This window comes from Trachurus japonicus, chromosome 12, assembly GCF_045865225.1.
Source record: "Trachurus japonicus isolate A0001 chromosome 12, Traja_1.0".
In the NCBI taxonomy this organism is placed as follows: Eukaryota; Metazoa; Chordata; class Actinopteri; order Carangiformes; family Carangidae; genus Trachurus; species Trachurus japonicus.
This window is the reverse complement of record NC_140918.1, coordinates 5,102,513-5,122,042: the sequence shown is the minus strand read 5'-3', so window position 1 is coordinate 5,122,042 and position 19,530 is coordinate 5,102,513. Positions and strand designations below refer to the sequence as shown.

Sequence of the window (19,530 nt, the reverse complement as noted above, 5' to 3'; positions counted from 1 at the left end):
AGGACGATGAGACACCTTTTTCCGACGAAAATCGATCACAATTTCCTTTGTTTTGGAGGCATTTAAGATTAAATTATTGTTCTCACTCCACTTGATTAAGTTTTGTACATCCAGTCTATAGTTTGAGTCATCATCTGAGTGTATTAGCCCAATGATAGTAGTATCGCCAGCATATTTTACAATCATATTATTCTAAAAGAGGCACTGAGGCAGTGCAGTCACACATACAAAGAGAAAACAACAAATTACTAAAGATCAGGGATGTGATTGGCCAAGGGCAAGAAAGGAGGAAATTATACGGACCCATAGTGCGACACGGCGACAGTGCAGCCATTACACATGACATAATTTTGACACTTGATATGGGGGGGGGGGGGGGTAATGCTAATAATGTGTTACATCATTATCACTAATTACAGTTATTAAAGGGTAAGTTCAACATTTTGTTATATTCTCCTCTCACCATAATCCCTATAGTCGTAGCAGTAGATTCATTACCTTTATGTGATCTATGGGATCTGGGATCTACAGTATGTGACGAGCACTCCCTGAGGCTGGCCACGAAAATCACACTGGACCCTTCACATGTGCTACATGAGGATACCAGCTCCTGCGCTTATGGTTCCACGCTGCAGGAAAAACAAATATAAGTTTTCCTTTGTCCCTCACTCCACGGCTCTACTAAACAACTCGCGCTGACCCCCCCTCCCCTTATCATGCACACACATTCACATTCACACATTACAGGATCCCTGGACTCTTGCATACACCTTGACTTTTAATTCTATTTATACGTATGATGTTTCTTCTAATGTATGATTTGTCTAAGTATGATATGTGTTGAGCGGAGTTGTGGGGATTGTGGAGCTGCAGCACAAATTTCCGTAAGGACAATAAAGGTCTTTTAAGTTTTTAAGTTTTAAGTTTATTTATCAGTGCATGTTGTTTTAATCATGTAACATTACGAGACAGAGTTGTTTTAGAGGTAAATGCAGCCGGAACTACAATCCAGACATGGCTGCTGGGCGGAGTGATTTCAAAAGTAGTTCTGAGTATTTGCTTCATGTGTTGTAATGTTACATAATTATACATGATTATATCCTTAGATGTCCATAAGGAAAGGTAGGATTTTCGGCCAAAATACATCTGTATTTGACCTACAATTATTACCACTAAATCCAAAGGAAAAAAAATGGAGACACTTTTCTTTGTCTTGCTAGGAACCCCAAGAATCAAAATATAACAATCTCCAAAAATTGACAAGAAAAAATGATGGCTATATGATACTGGCTACATCGGCCCCCCTACTATCAGTCCACAGCATCAGCCCTTCAGTCCTGTAGTGTTGGCTCCACCTAGTGCTCACTACACAAACCAGCAGATACACACTGGATGAGAGTTGGTGATGAAGCTGGGATTGAACATGAGCTCTGATGGTGGAGTGTGTTTCTCTGCTCAGTCACAATAAAGTCCAAGTGTTTGAGGAACAAAGACAAACAGACATTTATTGAATAAAGTTGAGCAGAAGCTTCAACAGAGTGAAGAAGCAGCTGATGATCCAGTGAAGACTCTGATCAAACTCATTTCATCAAGCTCAGCTTTTATTCAGGATTCACAGAAAACTGCATCAATCAGGACACGACTTCATGTTCAGTAACACAACAGAGTCACTTCACTCCAATATGGCTGCTTCACTGATACACTCCAACACTAAAGTGTGTGTCAGCTCCTCTGTACAAAGGAACAGACCCACTTTGTAAACTGTTAATCAGTCTTACAGTGACATGAGTCTGTTTTTTCTTGTTAATAATATCACACAACAAGAAAAGAGTTGTTTCACTCAGGTGATTCTCTCCTCATCTCCACAGTGCTAGTTTTTCCCATTGAACCAACATTTCAGGATCAGTGGGAAACAGTGTTTTACTTGGACTTTATTCAGATGCTTTGATTACACGTTAATCCGAGTGTATATGAACTCACACAGGATGTTGCTTGTAACGTTGCTGCTGATATTTTTTTGAGTTTTTTGACAGCATGTCTGAAAACACTGTCTGTGCCATTTCTCGAAACTGAACATTCTCTCTTGTTTCTCTGTTGTCTGTGTGTATGGTATTTTTACATAAATAACAACAGTATAGAGAGTTGCACATTAAGTTGATAAAGAGAACGTTTTACAGAACTAACCACAAGGAGGATAATGAAAATGAAAAGTAGCTATATGTAAAATCAATAAATCAAATCACAGTAAAAAACAAAGCAAAAAAACAAAACAAAAATGCAGTCGAGATGAGAACAGAACATCAACACTGATGTTCCCCCAAACAGAGTTCAGTCTTTTCTCAGAGTCTTTCATGAGACTCAGCTCTCAGCTTCAGGTTTTACAGTTTGAGCGATAGATTTTGGGTCAGTTGGCATTCTCTCCATTTCTCATTACTCCACGCTGTGAAAACCTGCAGGGTTATTAACAGTAATGAGACCAGATTACTCTGTTTGATATTACTCTTCAGTGGAAATTTCCCCATCATTGGACAAATAAATATAATAATATATCTTATCTTATTATTATTATTATTATTATTATTATTATTATTTATGATGACACTGGAGTCAGACTGTTGATGCATTGTTTTTATTCTTTACCTCTAACTAAATAACAGACTCAGAGTGAAGCTTCATCCATCAGGAGCTGAATGAACATGAATCTACATGTTGGAGCTTTAGATGAGTCGACTGTAAACGACAGAGACTCAGGATGTGACCTCTGACCTCTGGTGACACCTGACAACATTTACTCTGTGGTTCTAAGAGTCAGTGAAACACTCACAGCTACTTAAGCAGCAATTATTGTCTGCTGCTTCAGACACTAACTGAAGTTCTGAGTGCTTGCATCTGATGAAACATCAGAACTGAGATCTGTACGTTGTTTGATTGAGTTAAAGCAGAAGTAAGTGGTCCGGTCGTTTTCGCTAATGCTGCGTTCCAGGCAGGCTTTTGAAATCGTAAATTACAGCTTCAAGTCACAACTTACGACTTTGTAGCGTTCCAGGCAACCCACTCGTGTTTTTCTGACCTGTTTTATCGGTGAAAGTCACTATAACGGCCACTCGTAACTTCCGACCGGTGAACTCGTACCAGATCGAACTGGTACCACTTCACGGTCGGAAAAATACGAGTTTCCTTGAACGCACCATAACAGTCCTCGTCCCTACGTCGCCACATTCACGGCGTCCCTTGGCTGCACACACAGCCCTGCATGCCGTTCTCTCTCCTCATTGGATAAAAACTGTAGGATACGAGAAAAGTTTTCTCCTTGGCTCAGAGCAGAGCAGAGTGACTGACAGACCCGTGTTTCAGACCAAACACTCTATAGAAGTGATTGCTGTCGGAAGATATAACTATTTAAAGCAGATATCAGTGGAATGTTTTTGTTAATATAAGTCCTAAATAGTCCTATTTTCCGTCAGCAATCACTTACATGAAGTATTTCAGCCTAAACACGAGTCTCTCCGTCACTCTGCTCTGCTGTAACCCGAGGAGAAAATTTTCCTTGTGGGATACAAGTGTTATAGGGAACTTTCACAGACAACAGGACGGTAAAAACACGAGCTACGGGTTACCTGGAACGCTACCAAGTCGTAGTTGTGACTTGAAGCTGTAACTTACGGTTTCAAAAGCCTGCCTTGAACGCAGCATTAGCCGAAACGGCCGTGAAGCTGATATCTGCTTTAAGACTTATATTAACACAAATATATCACTTACTTCTGCTTTAATCAATCAAGGTCTTTAGACTGTGGTGAATTTCTCCTGATTGACCTTTGATTCTGTTTATGATTTGACTGTAGTTTAATATTTGAATCTAGTTTGATGTCACTGTTCTGAGGATGTTTGTTTGACCATTAAACTGCCTTTCACCATAACAGATTCATCAGGTTAATATGGCAGCAGTAGGACCTTTATTTTGACATGTGTCAGACGTGAGTGTGTGGTGTAACTGTCTGAGAAACAGGCTTCATTGTTTATGCAAATGTTTCATGTGTCACAAAATGCAAATTCATTTAAGGTCATGAAGTGTCTAAAAATGATAAAATAGAAATGAATATAAGGCAGTAAGTAAGACATTAGAAAGGTTTACGTAATAAATACAAATTTGATTCATGATAGGTCACTGAAAAACTAAAATCTGTTACAGTAATTTAATACCTGAACTGTGGGATTGTGTTGGATTGGAGGTGGAATTCATTGTAATGTTTCACAACTGCTCCTCCAACACCTTAGAGTAAACAACATGTCACTTAGTCACTAAGCCTTATTGGCAATGGACTCCAGCTCGCTTTTATTATCCTGCTTAGCCTTCATCTTCAAGGTGTCAGATTGAAAAAACAGGAAAGCTGACATGCGTGTTCGTTTATTCCAAGAGAGGACAAACAACAACGTTCTGGTTAACTATTTATTAAATTGGATCATCAAAGGAATCAGATACAAAAAACTCTCCTGTTCAGAAAATCGCAGTCTGCAAGTAGTTAGCTGCAACCACCATCCCAAGAGAGCGAGAATTCTCCGTCATCTGCCTAAATCAAAAAACGTTACATACATTTTTAATACTTTGCACTTTGTTTGTGTGTAATTAACTCTTATTGGTCAGAAACAGGTGGGGAGTGGCTGTGGTTTAGACTTAGCCCTCCCTTCGTTGGTGCCCTCTGGCTGGCATTGGTTCCATCTTCCCAGCACACAAACCTCTGGGCCGGAAGCACAACAACATCCTCCCTACACTGACATAACTTTTCCATCCCAGGTGTCTGAGGGGTCATCATAAAGCTCTTCCTCACAATGCTTCATTCAGCAGAGCTCACAGGCCTCTCCTCCTCTCATCCCTTCGGCCTTGGAGATGTCCTGCCTTCACTGTGGCTCTGTGTGCTCTCAACTTTGCCTCTGAATGATCAAACAGGTTACTGGTATTCATTGCAGTATGAATCAGACTCAACACAAATCTATATGGTTTGCTTACAAGTTTCAGTTGTCTTTAAACTCAGTGGGTTAGTTAAAAATATAAGGCACAACAGGTTAGTTAAAACATAAGACTAAACTTTACTACTACTACTTAAAGTGAATGCGTAAACATGTTCATAAATCCTTCTATATGTCCTGGCTCCTATCTCTCCATATGTTAACAGTGTATTCAGTGTTGATCAGTAATGTCAAAGTACAGAATATATGTTCAGTGTTGTTCTGATGAGGTAACTGTGTGCAGTTTTGCAGTCTCCGGTGTAAAGACACAGGTTCAGCTTTATCTCATCAGTCAGTGAGACAATGGCACTCTGTTTTATTGTTAGTCAGTAAGGCACAATATCAAACTCAGTTAGTAGAAGGCAAACATTCAGTGTTGAGACAGTTTTCACACTAACAATCATCAAAGGTCTGATTCTACTTTTACAAATCCTTCATAAACCTTCAGACACTGATCAGCTGCTGTTTTCACCTCACCTGAAGCTCTTGGTGCTCTGAGCTCTGCAGTGACGACAAACAGTTGACTGATGCTGTTTTCTAATCTCGTCAACCTAGAGGACCAACGTAATCGTATCAGTTTTCTATATTCAGCCTCCACACGTCTTAGTTCCTTCTCCAGTTCTTTACTGATCTTCATGAACTCTGCATACGAGTGTATTGCTGCCTTCACATAATCATCTCCATTCATTGTGTCTTTAAAAGTGAACCCAGCAACAGTCACACCTCCAGCAGCAGCAGCTGCTACTGCAGTTCCACATATCGCCGTACTGAGACCTCCAGTGAACGGAGCTGCTACTGCTGCTGCTATAGCTCCTGCTCCTGCAACAACACCTCCTGCAATTTTACCTGTCTTTATATTTTCCACCTCAGCAGCGATCTTCTGAAGCTCATCTACATGATGTTTCATCCAGTTTTTGTTTTGTATAAACTGTGTTCTGAATGAAAGTCCAAGGTCAGTCTCTCTATTCTGTCCATTAAAGGCAAAAAAAGCCCCCCAAAATACATTTAAAGAACAAAAAAGAAGAATGTCTCTACTACTCCATCTTTGTTTTGATTCACTTGAGTCCATTTTCAGGGCATTTTCTCCAAACTCCATGATTAGAGAAGTTTCCCTCTGCAGAGTCAAAGACAAGAGAAGAGAACAGAGACAGCTGCTCTCAGATCAGCAGTTCAACAGGTGTGTGACTGTTGTTCTTCATGATGATGTGTTTCTTCTCACCTGTGTGTCTGCAGCAGCTCTGAGCTTGTATTGATTAGATTGACTAAATGAGGGAGGCAAAATTACGTCTAAACAAAACGTAATTTCAACGCATTTAATGTTTCATAAAATATCATAAATATGGACATATATGGGCTTTGAGAAAGCTTCCAGTACATCACAATGGTGATATTTTAATGAATTTATGTCAAATTAGAGGATGTTATGTACTGCCGTAACGCGCATGCGCAAACGCAAACGCAAACACACGGCTGAGGACTGACCATAACCGGCTGCTGAGCGAGCAGGAGTGCGGCGAACGAGTCGGTCCTACTCACGCTGCCTGGGTCGTCAAATATGGCATTTTAGGTAAGTGCATATACTACTGTACAGTAGTGGTGGTGAAACCGAAGATTTCTGAAGCACTGAACCACTTTAACACAGTTGCCCTGAAAGTGATGCACTGCTTCGAAGCATTCGATACAGTCAAAATAGTGACATCTGCTGGCTGTTGAGGGAATAATGACAATACGTCATGACGTCATGACTGTCACAAGTCTCATTGTTTCATTCAGTTTTTAATAAAAGGTATGTTCTCTCACCAACTTGTGTCATAATGTTACTGTAGTCAATCTAAACATTAAAAAGAGAATGTTGGAATATAAAGTCTGATAGTGAGTGCCTGTTTTGTTGGAGGCTAACTCTACTAAGTATTATCATCATCTGAAGAATTTTTATACGGGTTAATAGGAGGACATGTTTATGCAACCAGGGCAGTGATCAGTGTGAGACAAGGCTTTGTGTAACGTTTTAAGATTTTTATTGATGAAACATTTGTACTGGTCTGGGGGCGATACGACTCCCTTTCAAGCATTGAGATAGTGACAAGCCCAGCCCACTCGAAATCACCGCGGAGCCGCTCAACACAGAACGAGGCCTCAGTTGGAGCGGTCACGTGATTTTTGGCGTGCTGAAGCAATGATCGAAACACCGCCCGCCAACACTTCCGCTTCATTTTGCTCGAATCGGTGTTGAGCAGGCGGTGTCGAGCGTAACATCACTACTGTACAGTATTTGCTATGTTCCAGTAAGAAATGATGACACCATTTGTTTCATTTTATGCTGCTCACGATGCGGGCGAGGCTGCTCGTTCGGGCATGCTAACTTAGCAGTAAGGTTAGCAGGCTAGCTTGTAATAGGGTGACCGAAACATCAGTGACTGTATGAAGATGAAGACGAGGAGCTGGTGGCTGCTCGTCTTCATTTTGACCAACAACTTCTCAGTTTCTGATTTAGGCTACTGTGATCAGAACTTAACTAAACTAAACTGAACTAAATGTTCATTTTGTGTTAAAATGTTTCATGAATCATGAACAAAACTTAAAACTTTGTTGCACTTAAAGATTAAATCTCTGTCATCAGTGTTCTATTCACAACTCATGACTTGATTGGTTGTAATAACTATGTTACTCACGGTGTTGCTATGGTGAAGCTGATGCAGACAGCTGGAGGTCACACAGATGTGATGGTGTCTGGAAAAGATTTTAGAAACAAATCAGAAAACGATCATCACAGATTCGTTCACCTGTAACAAGCATGAGACAAGATCCCAAACGTCTCTGAGGGACGTCGTCTCACTCTCACTAAAGACAAATCATCATGATCACATGACATCAGCAGCTGCTGATTGGTCCAAACTGGAGGTTTTTGTTGAATTGTTCAGTGTCAAACACTTTCAACTCCAATCTGACAACAGAACAGAGACACTGTAGTCTACACCTTGCATACTGTCACTAAACAACATCATAATCCATATTTCAGACCCTAACCCCAAACAACTAGAGAAGTGCAGAAAATAACTTCAATAAGAAACAATCACACAATGACTCTCTCCCTGCTGGACTAAGATGGACCTTCATTAAACCTCCATTAGATGCTGATGAAGATCAGAGCTGGTTGTAACCAGGGACAGTTACTGTGAGCGTCAGTGAGAACAGATCTGATCTAAAGTCAGTCTGAGTTTCTGCTGATGGACATTAAAAAGCTCCATGACGTCTCTGACAGAAACAACGACACGAAGGAGGAAAGTCTTCTACAGATGAAGACTGGACAGTGATCAACAGGAAATAACTCATGTCTCTGTTTTTAAATGATCAAACTAAATGTTGAGTTTCTCTCACGTTTCAGCTGCATTACAGAAGAAGGATTAAAGTCAGTGTGATCTCACCTGTTGAGTCGTCTCCAGGTCGCTCTGTGATCCTGAGGAGGAGGACGAGCAGAGAGAATTGTTTATACTGTTTATTATCAGGAGGAGGGCGGAGCCTCTGAGGTCACATGATCTCACTGAAACACCTGACGAGACTTTCAACACAACAGGTGATGTCAGGTGGAGCATCAGGACACTCCCAGACTGTAAAATCCTGCAGGGTCATAAACATTAACGAGACTAGATTAGTCTGTTTGATATCACATTGTTTTATTATTGTTCATGATAACACTGGAGTCAGACTGTTGGTTCTTTACTTTCATTTTCACTCAGAGATAAAGAACAGACTCAGAGTGAAGCTTGACCCATCAGGAGCTGAATGAACATGAATCTACATGTTGGAGTTGAGAAGAGTCAGGATGTGACCTCTGACCTCTGCTGACACGTACCAACATTTACTCACTGGTTCCTCCTGGTTCTGAGTGTTGTGTGTTTGTCCAGGACTTTCTCATGTTCCTGCTTTTCCCTCCATATCTTGAGTTGTAAACAGAGTTACAGCTGCATTAATGATTCACTCTAACAAAGTCAAAGTGAAACCTGAACTTATGTTTCAATATCAGGCAATAAAGAAACTGAATCATTGCTTTAGACTCTGCTGATGTTTATCAGTCAAAGGACTGTTCAGGATTCATCATCAGCACTAAATGTTACATCTAATCTCTGACTCTAACACCAGTTCATCTTTATCACAGACTGATGGTCAGAGTGAAAGGACAAAGTTGTTGATGACACATTGGACAAATCATCATGATTCTGATGTGACTTCTGCTCCAGGTCAGAGGTCACAGGATCAGTTCTACTGACAGGGTTCCTACACATTTCAAAATTCCATACTTTTTCCAGAAGATTCAAATAATTTGTGACATTTGAGTGTTTAGATGTGTATCACGTAAATAAATAGCCTAGAAATCTCGACGCACCCTAGCGGCAGCAAAAATATTTGCTCCGTAGGTGGGTCTAGAAATGAGCCATAGGAACTTTTTGAGTCTCGAACACCGTTTGTGTTCACCAATCACAGCGCTCTATCTGTTTAGAGAGTCGTTGGGCGGGCTTAACGCCATGGCGACATACATTTTAATTGGCTTGTCAGGCTAACGTCATCCTGCTCTTTGCTCTGATTGGCCGTAGCGCTACCCTATTGGTGCAGAGGCAGTTTGAAAGACAGCCTTCATCCCGCCCCCTGGATTGAGCCGAGGTCTACCGCTCGTTGCCAGATTAGACATGTTAATGATATAGTTTAGTTTAGTTTATAGTTTTATTGTACGTGGACAGTCCCAATTAATCAACTGCATTAAATACAGTAAAAAGGGCAGCTTTAGCCAGCATGGCTAATATCCTGCTGTAGTCCCCGGCCAGATGACAATGGGCATCCTAAAAAAAAACAACAACAACAATATATTACAACACAATGATTAAAAAGAATCAATAGGGATAGGATAGAACAGGTAGGCATCGGTACAATCATGCAAGGACAGCACATACAAAACATACAAGAGCAGCACATGCAATATACCAGTAATCACACACAATAGGCTACATCAGCACATTATACTGTACTACATACTCTGGGATGCAGACAGACAGGGGTGCATGCAGACATCACACAGACAGATAAAACACAGACAGGCAGCATGATCATGATGCAAATAACACAATATCTTAGTGGGTACAGGTGTAATTATGAGCGAGCCATATTTTTAGTTTGGATGTAAAAGTACAGTATGTATGTATTTCTTTAATATGGGTAGGAAGTGAGTTCCAATGTTATAATGCTTTAACAGAAAATGATAGCTGTCCAAATGTACTTTTCCTGAATGAGACTGTTAAGTTACCACGAGTGGCGCTTCTAGTGATCTGACTAGTGTTACTGCGTTGGTTTGAGTTCAATAGTCTGGCTTGTCAGGCTGGTAAATAAATGCAATTAATTGTTTGTTTTCATTATTCAGAATGTGTATGCCGTTATGTCACCAAGTAATTTCCAGGAGATTGTAGCTAATACAAAATAATTAACCCAAATAACTTCAGATAAGACCAAACCTAATAAAATAGTTTACATTTTCCATATTTTTCCACACCTGGAAATGTATGCAATCAAATTCCATACTTCATGTGATTGACCTCAGCACCTGATCAGACACTGAGGTTTTGAAACTGGTTTCGGTTTGTATTTAATTTCACCGGCTATCATGTATATATATATTTTTCTGTCCTGCTGTCACGTTAAAGCGTGGATTTGACCATGTTCCCCTTCATTTAGATAGGGGTCTGGTCTCTTAGGGCTTTTGGAGGCATTGCCAAGATGGCCGCCAAGTGGCATGAGCATGACTTGACTTTTGGTCCTATAGGCACCTCGGCTTCAGGTTACAGTTTGACTGATGGACTCTGGGACAGTGACACTCCCAGATTGTGAAATCCTGCAGGGTCATAAACATTAATGAGACCAGATAACTGTGTTTATTATACTATGTATGTATGTATACTATGTTGGTTCTTTACTTTCATTTTCACTTTCTGATGTTTCTGCTGTTCCCTCCATATCTGAGTTGATAACAGAGTTACAGCTGCATTAATGATTCACTCTAAACCTGAACTTGTGTTTCAATATCAGGCAATAAAAAAAAACTAAACCATTGCTTTATGATGTTTATCAGTCAAAGGACTGTTCAGGATTCATCAGCACTAAATATTCAATCTAATCTGTGACTCTAACATCAGTTCATCTTTATCACAGACTGATAGTCAGAGTGAAAGGACAAAGTCGTTGATGATTTATACATTGAACAAACAACCTGATTCTGCTCCAGGTCATTGGTCACCAGAGGTCACAGGTTCTGTTCTACTGAAGAAGACATTTTCCTGTGTGACACTGAGGTTTTGAAACTTTGAACTTCCTTAATCCTTTTATTTTGGTGGATGTTGAGGATCTGCAGCCTGACGTCTGACACATTTCAGAATAAAGGATATGTACGTAGATCTGCTATGAACTGACACATCAACAATTATCATCAACCAGATCGTTTAGAGGAATATTAAGTGATTTGGTGAAAATGTGAACAACAGTCAGGTAACATCTGTGCCTTTATTTTGAAAGGACAGTGGAGCGAGACAGTAGGAACAGCATACTGTTTTAAAACTACGGGTCATAGCTCCTGTTCCAGTGTAGAGGTCAAAGGTCATCAAACAGGACCAGGCTTCTGCAGCTGTGAAAACTTTATTGACACGACACCGACAGCAGAGGAAACACAGTAGATCATTTCAGCCAATCACGGGCCTAGAGTTGGTGGTGACATCACAACCACAATAAATACTTAACATGACATCACAAACTTCATCAGTACAATCATCAGAGCAGGAGGTGGGGGGGGGCATTAATATGATAGAAAAGAGATATGATACATATGTACAGAGGAGTGAGAGGGACGAAGGTCGACAGTCAGTGATGATCAGCTGAACCTGCCAGCAGCAACTCTTCATCTACACCGGAGCTAACGCTAACTGCTAATGCTAACAGCTAATGCTAACTGCTAACAGCTAATGCTAACTGCTAACTGCTAACCATGTTTACAGGAACTCACCTGTGCTGCTTCCTGTTTCATTTACTTCAGATCAACCAGAGTCACAGGTGAGTCCATGACATTATTCGCATCATCATCTTCATCATCATCATCATGTGTTACATCACTATCACTAATTACAGTTATTAAAGGAATAGTTCAACATTTAGTCATATTCTCCTATCACAATAATCTCTATAGTCGTAGCAGCAGGTTCATTACCTTTAATTATCGGTGCATGTTGTTTTAATCATGTAACGTTAGAGACAGAGTTGTTTTAGAGGCAAATGCAGCCGGAACTACATTCCAGACACGGCTGCTGGGCGGAAGGATTTCAAAAGTAGTTCTCTTATTGTTTTTATGTTCTGGGACTCCGGATGGAAACTAGCACTGCTGCTACAATCCGGCACATTTACATGTTTTTATATGTCCATTAATGTGCATTGTCCCACCCAAATAAACCAATAAAAAAAAGTAGTTATCAGTATTGGCTTCATGTGTCATAATGTTACGTAATGTTACATGATTATCTCATAGCGTGGTGAATGTGCAGGTCACAACTTGTCCACCAGAGCGTTGTGGAGTTGTTGTATTGTGTATTTGATGAGTTTGACCTGTACCGTTCACCATCATTGTGTTCACTGAGCAGCTCACGTCTCTGCCCCGCCGATCTCAAAACAACATGCACCGATCATTAATTAAAGGTGATGAACCTACTACCTATGACTATAGGGATTATGGTGAGAGGAGGATTTGACTAAATGTTGAACTATCCCTTTAATGTGCTGCTGTTTCTTCATTCGTTATTTTTTAAAAGTCGTTATCTAGACGGGTTGTTGATCACACGACCTCGGCCTTCAGGTGTCATGTGAGGATTCCCAGCCTGAACTGTTCACATTCAGTCCAGGTGTTTTTGTCCACTGGCCCTCTGACATCACACAGGTGTGACAGACCATCATCATCATCATCATCATCATCATCATCATGACTTAAATAAACCCACAACAATAGAAACATAAATAGAGGAGATGGTCTCCATGAGGGGGAGGGGCCTCCTGTGCAGCTCGGTTCAAGTTCAGCAGGACGATCAGGAGCAACAGTGTTTATGAGGCGTCGAGCTCCGGGTGACAGGTGAGACTGTTGGTGCAATGCATGCTGGGAGCTGAAGGGGAAGGGGGGCGGGGCTTCACTCCCTGCAGGTGGAGGAGGAGACGCCGATCTTCATCTTCATCTTCTTCTTCTTCTTCTTCTTCTCGTCTCTTCACCTCGTCAGACGTCGTCGAATATCCTGCTGCGAGACGACGACATGGACAGATACCGTCCCCCTGTGTGTCTGCAGGACAACACACACACACACACACACACGGGTGAGATTAAAGGACAATTCCAGTCAAATTCAATGTTTTGGGTGTAACAGAATGAATCTGCAGATTTTCTTTTTAATGTCTCCTGTTCTGCAGTAGTTCTGTCTGTCCTTGCGTTGAAATGGCAGTGTCTAATGGGAGCGGACCGATCTTAGGCTGTTTAGGCTGTTTACATCCCACAAAACCGCTATTTTTTTCACAGACAACGTCAGGCGGCCGAGGGGTTTGTTGTCTTCAAGAAAGACGACATGTTTGTAAACTGAGCTGTAATACAAAGTCTCACGAGTCAACTTGAGGCTCAGTATGTTTACAGGTAGAATGAAGCTGCTGTTTGTTTTATCAACAGAGGAATATCAACTCAGAGCCACGACGTTTAACCGGTTATTGTTTGTTCTACCTGTAAACATACTGAGCACGTCAACTTGACTCTCGCATGAGACTTTTAGAGATATTGTGGAGAACTTTCTCCAAAAACATTTAAACATTTGTAGAAAAAAGTGGTATGAATTCTCAAAAACAAAAAAACAAAACTAGAAGTGGTAATATTTCTTAAAGAAAAAACGTAAAAATATTTCTAGAAAAAAGTGGTCACATTTCTAAAGATAAAAAAATCTAGAAAAAGTGGTCAAATTTCTAAAAAAAAAAAAAAAATCTAGAAAAAGTGGTCTAATTTCTCAAAAAAAAAAAAGTTAAAAATGTTCTAGAAAAAAGTGGTCAAATTTCTAAAGAAAAAAAAAATCTAGAAAAAGTAGTCAAATTCCTAAAAGAAATAAAAAGGAGTTAAACATTTTTCTCAAAAGAAAAGAATTCCAGAAAATAAGTGCTAAAATTTCTAAAAGAAAAAAGAGTTACAAATTTTCTAGAAAAAAGTGGTCAAATTTTTCAAAAAAAAAAAAATCTAGAAAAAGTAGTAAAATTAAAAAAAAAAAAAAATTCTAGAAAAAAGTGGTCAAATTTTAAAAAAAAAGAAAGAAAAACTGGTCAAATTTAAAAATAATAATAATTCTAGAAGAAACAGTGGTAAAAATTTCTAAAATAATTAAAAAAATATATATTTTCTAGAAAAAAAGTGGTCAAATTTCTCGACAAAAAATCTAGAAAAAATTGTCAAATTTTTAAAAGAAAAAAAGAGTTAAACATTTTCTAGAAGAAACTGGTACAATTTCTCAAAAAAAAGAAAGCGGTAAATAAATTTGTCAAAAAACTTCAAAACTTCAAGGGCCGCTCACCGCGCCTCGGGGGGGTCGGGGTCGTCCGTCAGAGCGTCGGCGTTGAAGTCCAGCGGCTCGGCGTCCTGCAGCAGCTCGATGCAGTCTCTCTCCGCTCGGCCGCCCGTCCGCGAGTATTTGGCCTCTGTGGATCAGACGCAGCCGCTCAGAACAACGGTCAGAGGTCAAAGGTCAGAGGTCAGAGGTCAAAGGTCAACGGGACTCACGTCTGCTGCCGCCGCCGCCGCTGGGGGTCACGGTGTCCGAGTAACTCGTCTCCTTCATCTCGTGGCTGCTGCGATTCCGGGTGGAAAACTCCTCCCTCTGGTTTCTATAGCGCTCCTTCCACTCCTAGGACATGGACGACATCATGGACGACATTAGGGCTGCACAACTACGTCTCACTCACAGGCTGTATGGATCTCACTCTGAAGTGAGAGTGAGACGATGTCGGCAGCAGACGGTGACAGTAGACATGACGTGTGTCTGTGTCTGGTCAGCAGCACCTCAGGCTGTCTACTGTCGCCGTCTCTCTCTGGATCGGATCGAGGTCGGGCTGCGAGGTGGTCTCAAAGCTGGACCGAGACCCCGTCACCCCACGCGGCCGTTTTGGTGTTAATTACATGTTACGTTGTGTAATTAAAACGTTCCGACCGTGATCATAACGGCCGGTAACAGCGATCTATGGCCGTTTTGGTGGCAGCACAGTTGAGCCAGGCCGACCTGCTGGACGCTGCCTGTGTGAAAACACTTGGTCTGTTCATTAAATGTTTTTAATTCGTTCCAAATTGCTGCTGAACCGTCCGTGCTGTGCTTTGGTCCATGCTGGACAGACTCTTGCCCACACATCTCTATCATTGATGGCAAAAATTAAGTTTTACCTATAGCCTACTTTGAAATTACATTTCAGAGCCTACACTTTCTTACTGTTATTTGAGCAAAGGAGTTGAATCAGCAGCTACTTCTACCAGATTTATTTTTTATTTTTTTGTTATTTACACAAGTATCTGTACGCTACTGTACAGAATGACACCTCTGCACTCTGCAATGGCATTTATTTTTCGCTAGCCCTTTGTCTTGGGTAAATTTTATTTTAGGCTATTATTTATTTTTATTTTACGTTTTATTTTGAACTGAAAGCCTTGTTCACATAGCCTGTTGTTTGTTTCAAATAGAAAGTGCAATAAAAACATGTTTATCTAACAATGTATAATCGTGATTTCAATATCGACAAAAATAATCGTGATTATCATTTCGGCCATAATCGTGCAGCCCTAGACGACATCATCATGCGGTTTCCATGACGTTTCCATGGTTAACACTTGGCTTCAAAGAAGAAGAAGAGAGAAACTCACCCTCCGTCTGTTCTCTCCGTCCTCGATCCTCTGCCTCTTCCTCTTCTCTGGAAAAACAGTCACAGATTGATTGATTGATTGATTGATTGATTGATTATTGATTGATTGATTATTGATCGTGATTGGCAGCTTCAACGTTCCTGCTCCCGCTGTAAAAACGAGCGCTCACCTCGTCGGATCAGCTCCTTCCCTTCGTCGATCAGGTCGGACGTCATCTCGTTGTCACCCATGAACTGCTGGAAGCCCAGGAGGTTCAGGCAGCGAGTGCCCAGACTGAGGAGAGAGCAGAGGAATATCACAGGAATGAGGTCGGAATATCCTGGGAATAAAGTCGGAATAACAGTGGAATATGGTCGGAATATATTAAAGAAATAAAGCGGGAATACGGTGGGAACAGCGCGGGAATTAAGTCAGATTGTAATAACCGGAATATCATGGAAATTCAGTCAGAAAATCGTCGGAAGAAGGTCATATACCACGAGAATATAGTTGGAATATCAACGGGATGAAGTTGGAATATCACGGGAATAAGGTCAGAATGTACAGTAATGAAGTTGGAATATCATCATCATCAGAAAATCATGGGAATAAGGTTGGAATACCACGAGAATATGGTCGGAATATCAGGGGGATAGAGTTGGAATATCACGGAAATAAAGTCAGAACATCTCGAGAATAAGGTAGAAATATCACAGGAAAACGGTCTGAATATCACGGCAATAAAGTCGGAATATCACAAGAATGTGGTTGGAATATCATGGAAATATATTTGGATGGACAGGGGAATATGGTCAGAATATCACAGGAATAAAGGCAGAATATCAGGGGATTAAAGTCGAAATACTGTGGGAATATGGTTGGAATATCAGGGGAGTAAGATAGAAATTTAATGGGAAAACAGTATGAATATCACGGCAAAGTCGAAACATCATGGTAATATGGTAGGAATATTATGGGAATAAAGCAGAATACCATGGCAATACGGCCGGAATATTATGGGAATATGTTTCGGAATAAGAGGGAATATATGTAGTTGGAGTATCATCAGTAAAGTTGAAATATTAAGGAAATAAAGTCGGAATATCACAGGAATATGGCCAGAATATTATGGGAATACTTTCAAAATCGCATGGCCGTAAAGTTGGGGCATTATGGGAGAAAGGTAGAAATATCACAGGAATAAAGTCGGAAGCACAGGAGCACAGTGATAATAATATCACAAGGGTAAAGCTGGAATCTCATGGATGTATAGTTGGGAAAAAAACTTTGAAGGGAATGAAGTCAGAATATTCCAGCTGTCACGTTCAATATGTTTATCTCCTGTATATTCCAGTGACGGAGGAGAGAGTCTCACCTGAAGTAGGTGGCGATGCACAGGATGACGATCAGCATCGGGTAGTAGATGTAGAAGCCGTTGGCGATAAAGGAGATCACATGCATCGATCCCATGATCTGGAATCAATTAAAGTGAGTGAGAAAAGTGTGTTTAAAGGGATAGTTCACCCAAAATTGAAATTTCAGTTACAGGGGCTCAACGTAGCAGTGCATGTCCATATAACGGTTGCAAATGGATACCAACTGTCTTCGTAACAAAAAGACACACCAAAAAACATCCAAATACCTCCATGCTGCTCATATGTAATGTCCGTCTTGTATTGAAGCCCCGAAATGCGAAATTGTCCCCCAAAAAATTAAATAAGTCTATATTTCAAGATTGTTTGTAGCAGAAGCTCCTCTTCATCAAATCTGACGAACCGGGAAGAGGAGCTTCGAGAAGCTTCCGCTACAAAACAAGCTTGAAATATAGACTTATTTAATTTTTTCTGAACAATTTCGCAATTCGGGGCTTCAATACAAGACGGACATTACATACGAGCAGCATGGAGGTATTTGGATGTTTTTTGGTGTGTCTTTTTGTATGAAGACAGTTGGTATCCATTTGCAACCGTTATATGGACATGCACTGCTACGCCGAGACCCCCTGTAACTCAGAGAAGCCACGGAGGACTCTGAAACTTCTCCCAGCCCTTAGTCCACATGAGGGGGAGGAGATAATGAGTGAATGAAATTTCAATTTTGGGTGAACTATCCCTGTAACAGCTTAGTGCAGGGGTACTCAAATACATTTTTCGAAGGGCCAGAATTTTTCTTAACAGACACCTTGGGGGCCGCACTCAAATAGGCCTAGATTGAAATTAAATTCACCTTTTTCGTCTAATAATTTAAATATTTTTTATTTTACTTGTAAGCACATAATTTTTATTTATACACTTCATGGTGTTTTGTATGATATAAAATGAAAAATCTTGACATTGTCATATCATCATTTACATATCATGCTGGAGCTTTACACTGCTGACTTGTATCCTCAGACATGCCCTGTGATTTTCAGCTTAAATATGACCTGACCATCACAGGACATGTCTGACTCTGTTCTGAGGATACAAGTCATTGGTCCTGAAATGTGTTTCTCTTCTATAACACACATTCTACATCTCGGAGGCGACGTCTTTCCACACATGGGCTTCCTTCACCTTTCAAACGAGGCAGAGCTCAATGGAAAACATAGGTGACACAGGCCGATGGGACCGGGACACAACAGCGGGGGAGAAGCAGGTCGTGCAGCTGTGCGCCGCAGACGTGCACGAAAAAACAATTGCGTCTCATCAAATGCGCGCGGCTACGGCTTTTGAGTTGTGAGCGTGCATGACTCGCGGCTACATTGAATGGGTTTGAGCTCGCGCAAAAGACGCTTCATCTGAACGGCCCCCCATGCATGATGCACACAGTTGAACCAAGACGGCGGTGAAAATCACCCACGGTCTCTGCAGACAGGCAGGGAAAACCCTGCAGTCCAGCCCGCTCCCCAAACACTCGCGCATGGTGATTTGGGTTCGTCAGCGTTTCTGTATCCCAGTGCAGCGCCTCACAGGCACACACAAACGCTCCGCACGTGTTTCTATGTCCCAGCGCATTGACTTACAGGCGCACGGAGCCCGAAAATACAGTATACAGTAATATGTAAACTAGTAGAACTCAGTCGCGGGCCTGATTGGAAGGTTCGGCGGGCCGGATGCGGCCCGCGGGCCGCCTATTGAGTATCGCTGGCTTAGTGTGTCACTGACAGCTAGGTGTGTGTGTGTGTGTGTGTTACCGAGGTGTAGGCCGTCTGCTCCTTGTCCTGGTGGGAGATGGCCGAGTCCATGTGGATCAGACCCAGGAAGTTCAGACACAGAGGAGGAGTCAGACGACAGAACAACCTGCAGGACAAAGACACCTCAGTCACCCTGAACTCCCAGCATGCATCACTGCTGCAACACCTCAACATTAAAAACCTTAAAGGGACAGTTCAACATTTAGTCAGATCCCCTGTCCCTCATCAAACTCATCAAATACACAATCCAACAACTCCAAAACACTCTGGTGGACAAGTTGTGACCTGCACATTCACCACGCTATGAGATAATCATGTAATAATAATGATCATGTATTATCAACCAGAGTTGTTTTAGAGGCAAATGCAGCCGGAACTACATTCCAGACACGGCTGCTGCTGGGCGGAGGGATTTCAAAAGCGCAAA

General features: G+C 41.2%; 2 protein-coding genes and 1 long non-coding RNA gene across 3 annotated transcripts in view; 1 reads left to right on the top strand and 2 right to left on the bottom strand.

The window, feature by feature from the left end:
- Window positions 1-8,467, bottom strand: part of LOC146976912 (uncharacterized) — a 60,549-nt gene extending 52,082 nt beyond the window's left edge. The window contains exon 1 of the mRNA XM_085792666.1: window positions 8,430-8,467. The gene's annotated coding sequence lies outside the window, so the exon portion shown is untranslated. The remainder of the gene's footprint in view (window positions 1-8,429) is intronic.
- LOC146976911 (uncharacterized) lies at window positions 926-12,483 on the top strand. The gene is made up of 2 exons (XR_015037238.1): window positions 926-985; window positions 12,306-12,483. It is a non-coding gene; the product is annotated as an uncharacterized LOC146976911 (long non-coding RNA).
- The window catches only part of lmbrd2b (LMBR1 domain containing 2b), a 20,953-nt gene continuing 13,789 nt past the window's right edge, over window positions 12,367-19,530 (bottom strand). The window contains exons 12-18 of the mRNA XM_085792663.1: window positions 19,104-19,209; window positions 17,304-17,401; window positions 16,119-16,222; window positions 15,950-15,996; window positions 14,822-14,945; window positions 14,616-14,739; window positions 12,367-13,355 (exon numbers count right to left, since the gene is read on the bottom strand). Coding sequence (XP_085648789.1) covers window positions 13,292-13,355; window positions 14,616-14,739; window positions 14,822-14,945; window positions 15,950-15,996; window positions 16,119-16,222; window positions 17,304-17,401; window positions 19,104-19,209 — 667 coding nt within the window. The 3' untranslated portion in view covers window positions 12,367-13,291. The remainder of the gene's footprint in view (window positions 13,356-14,615; window positions 14,740-14,821; window positions 14,946-15,949; window positions 15,997-16,118; window positions 16,223-17,303; window positions 17,402-19,103; window positions 19,210-19,530) is intronic.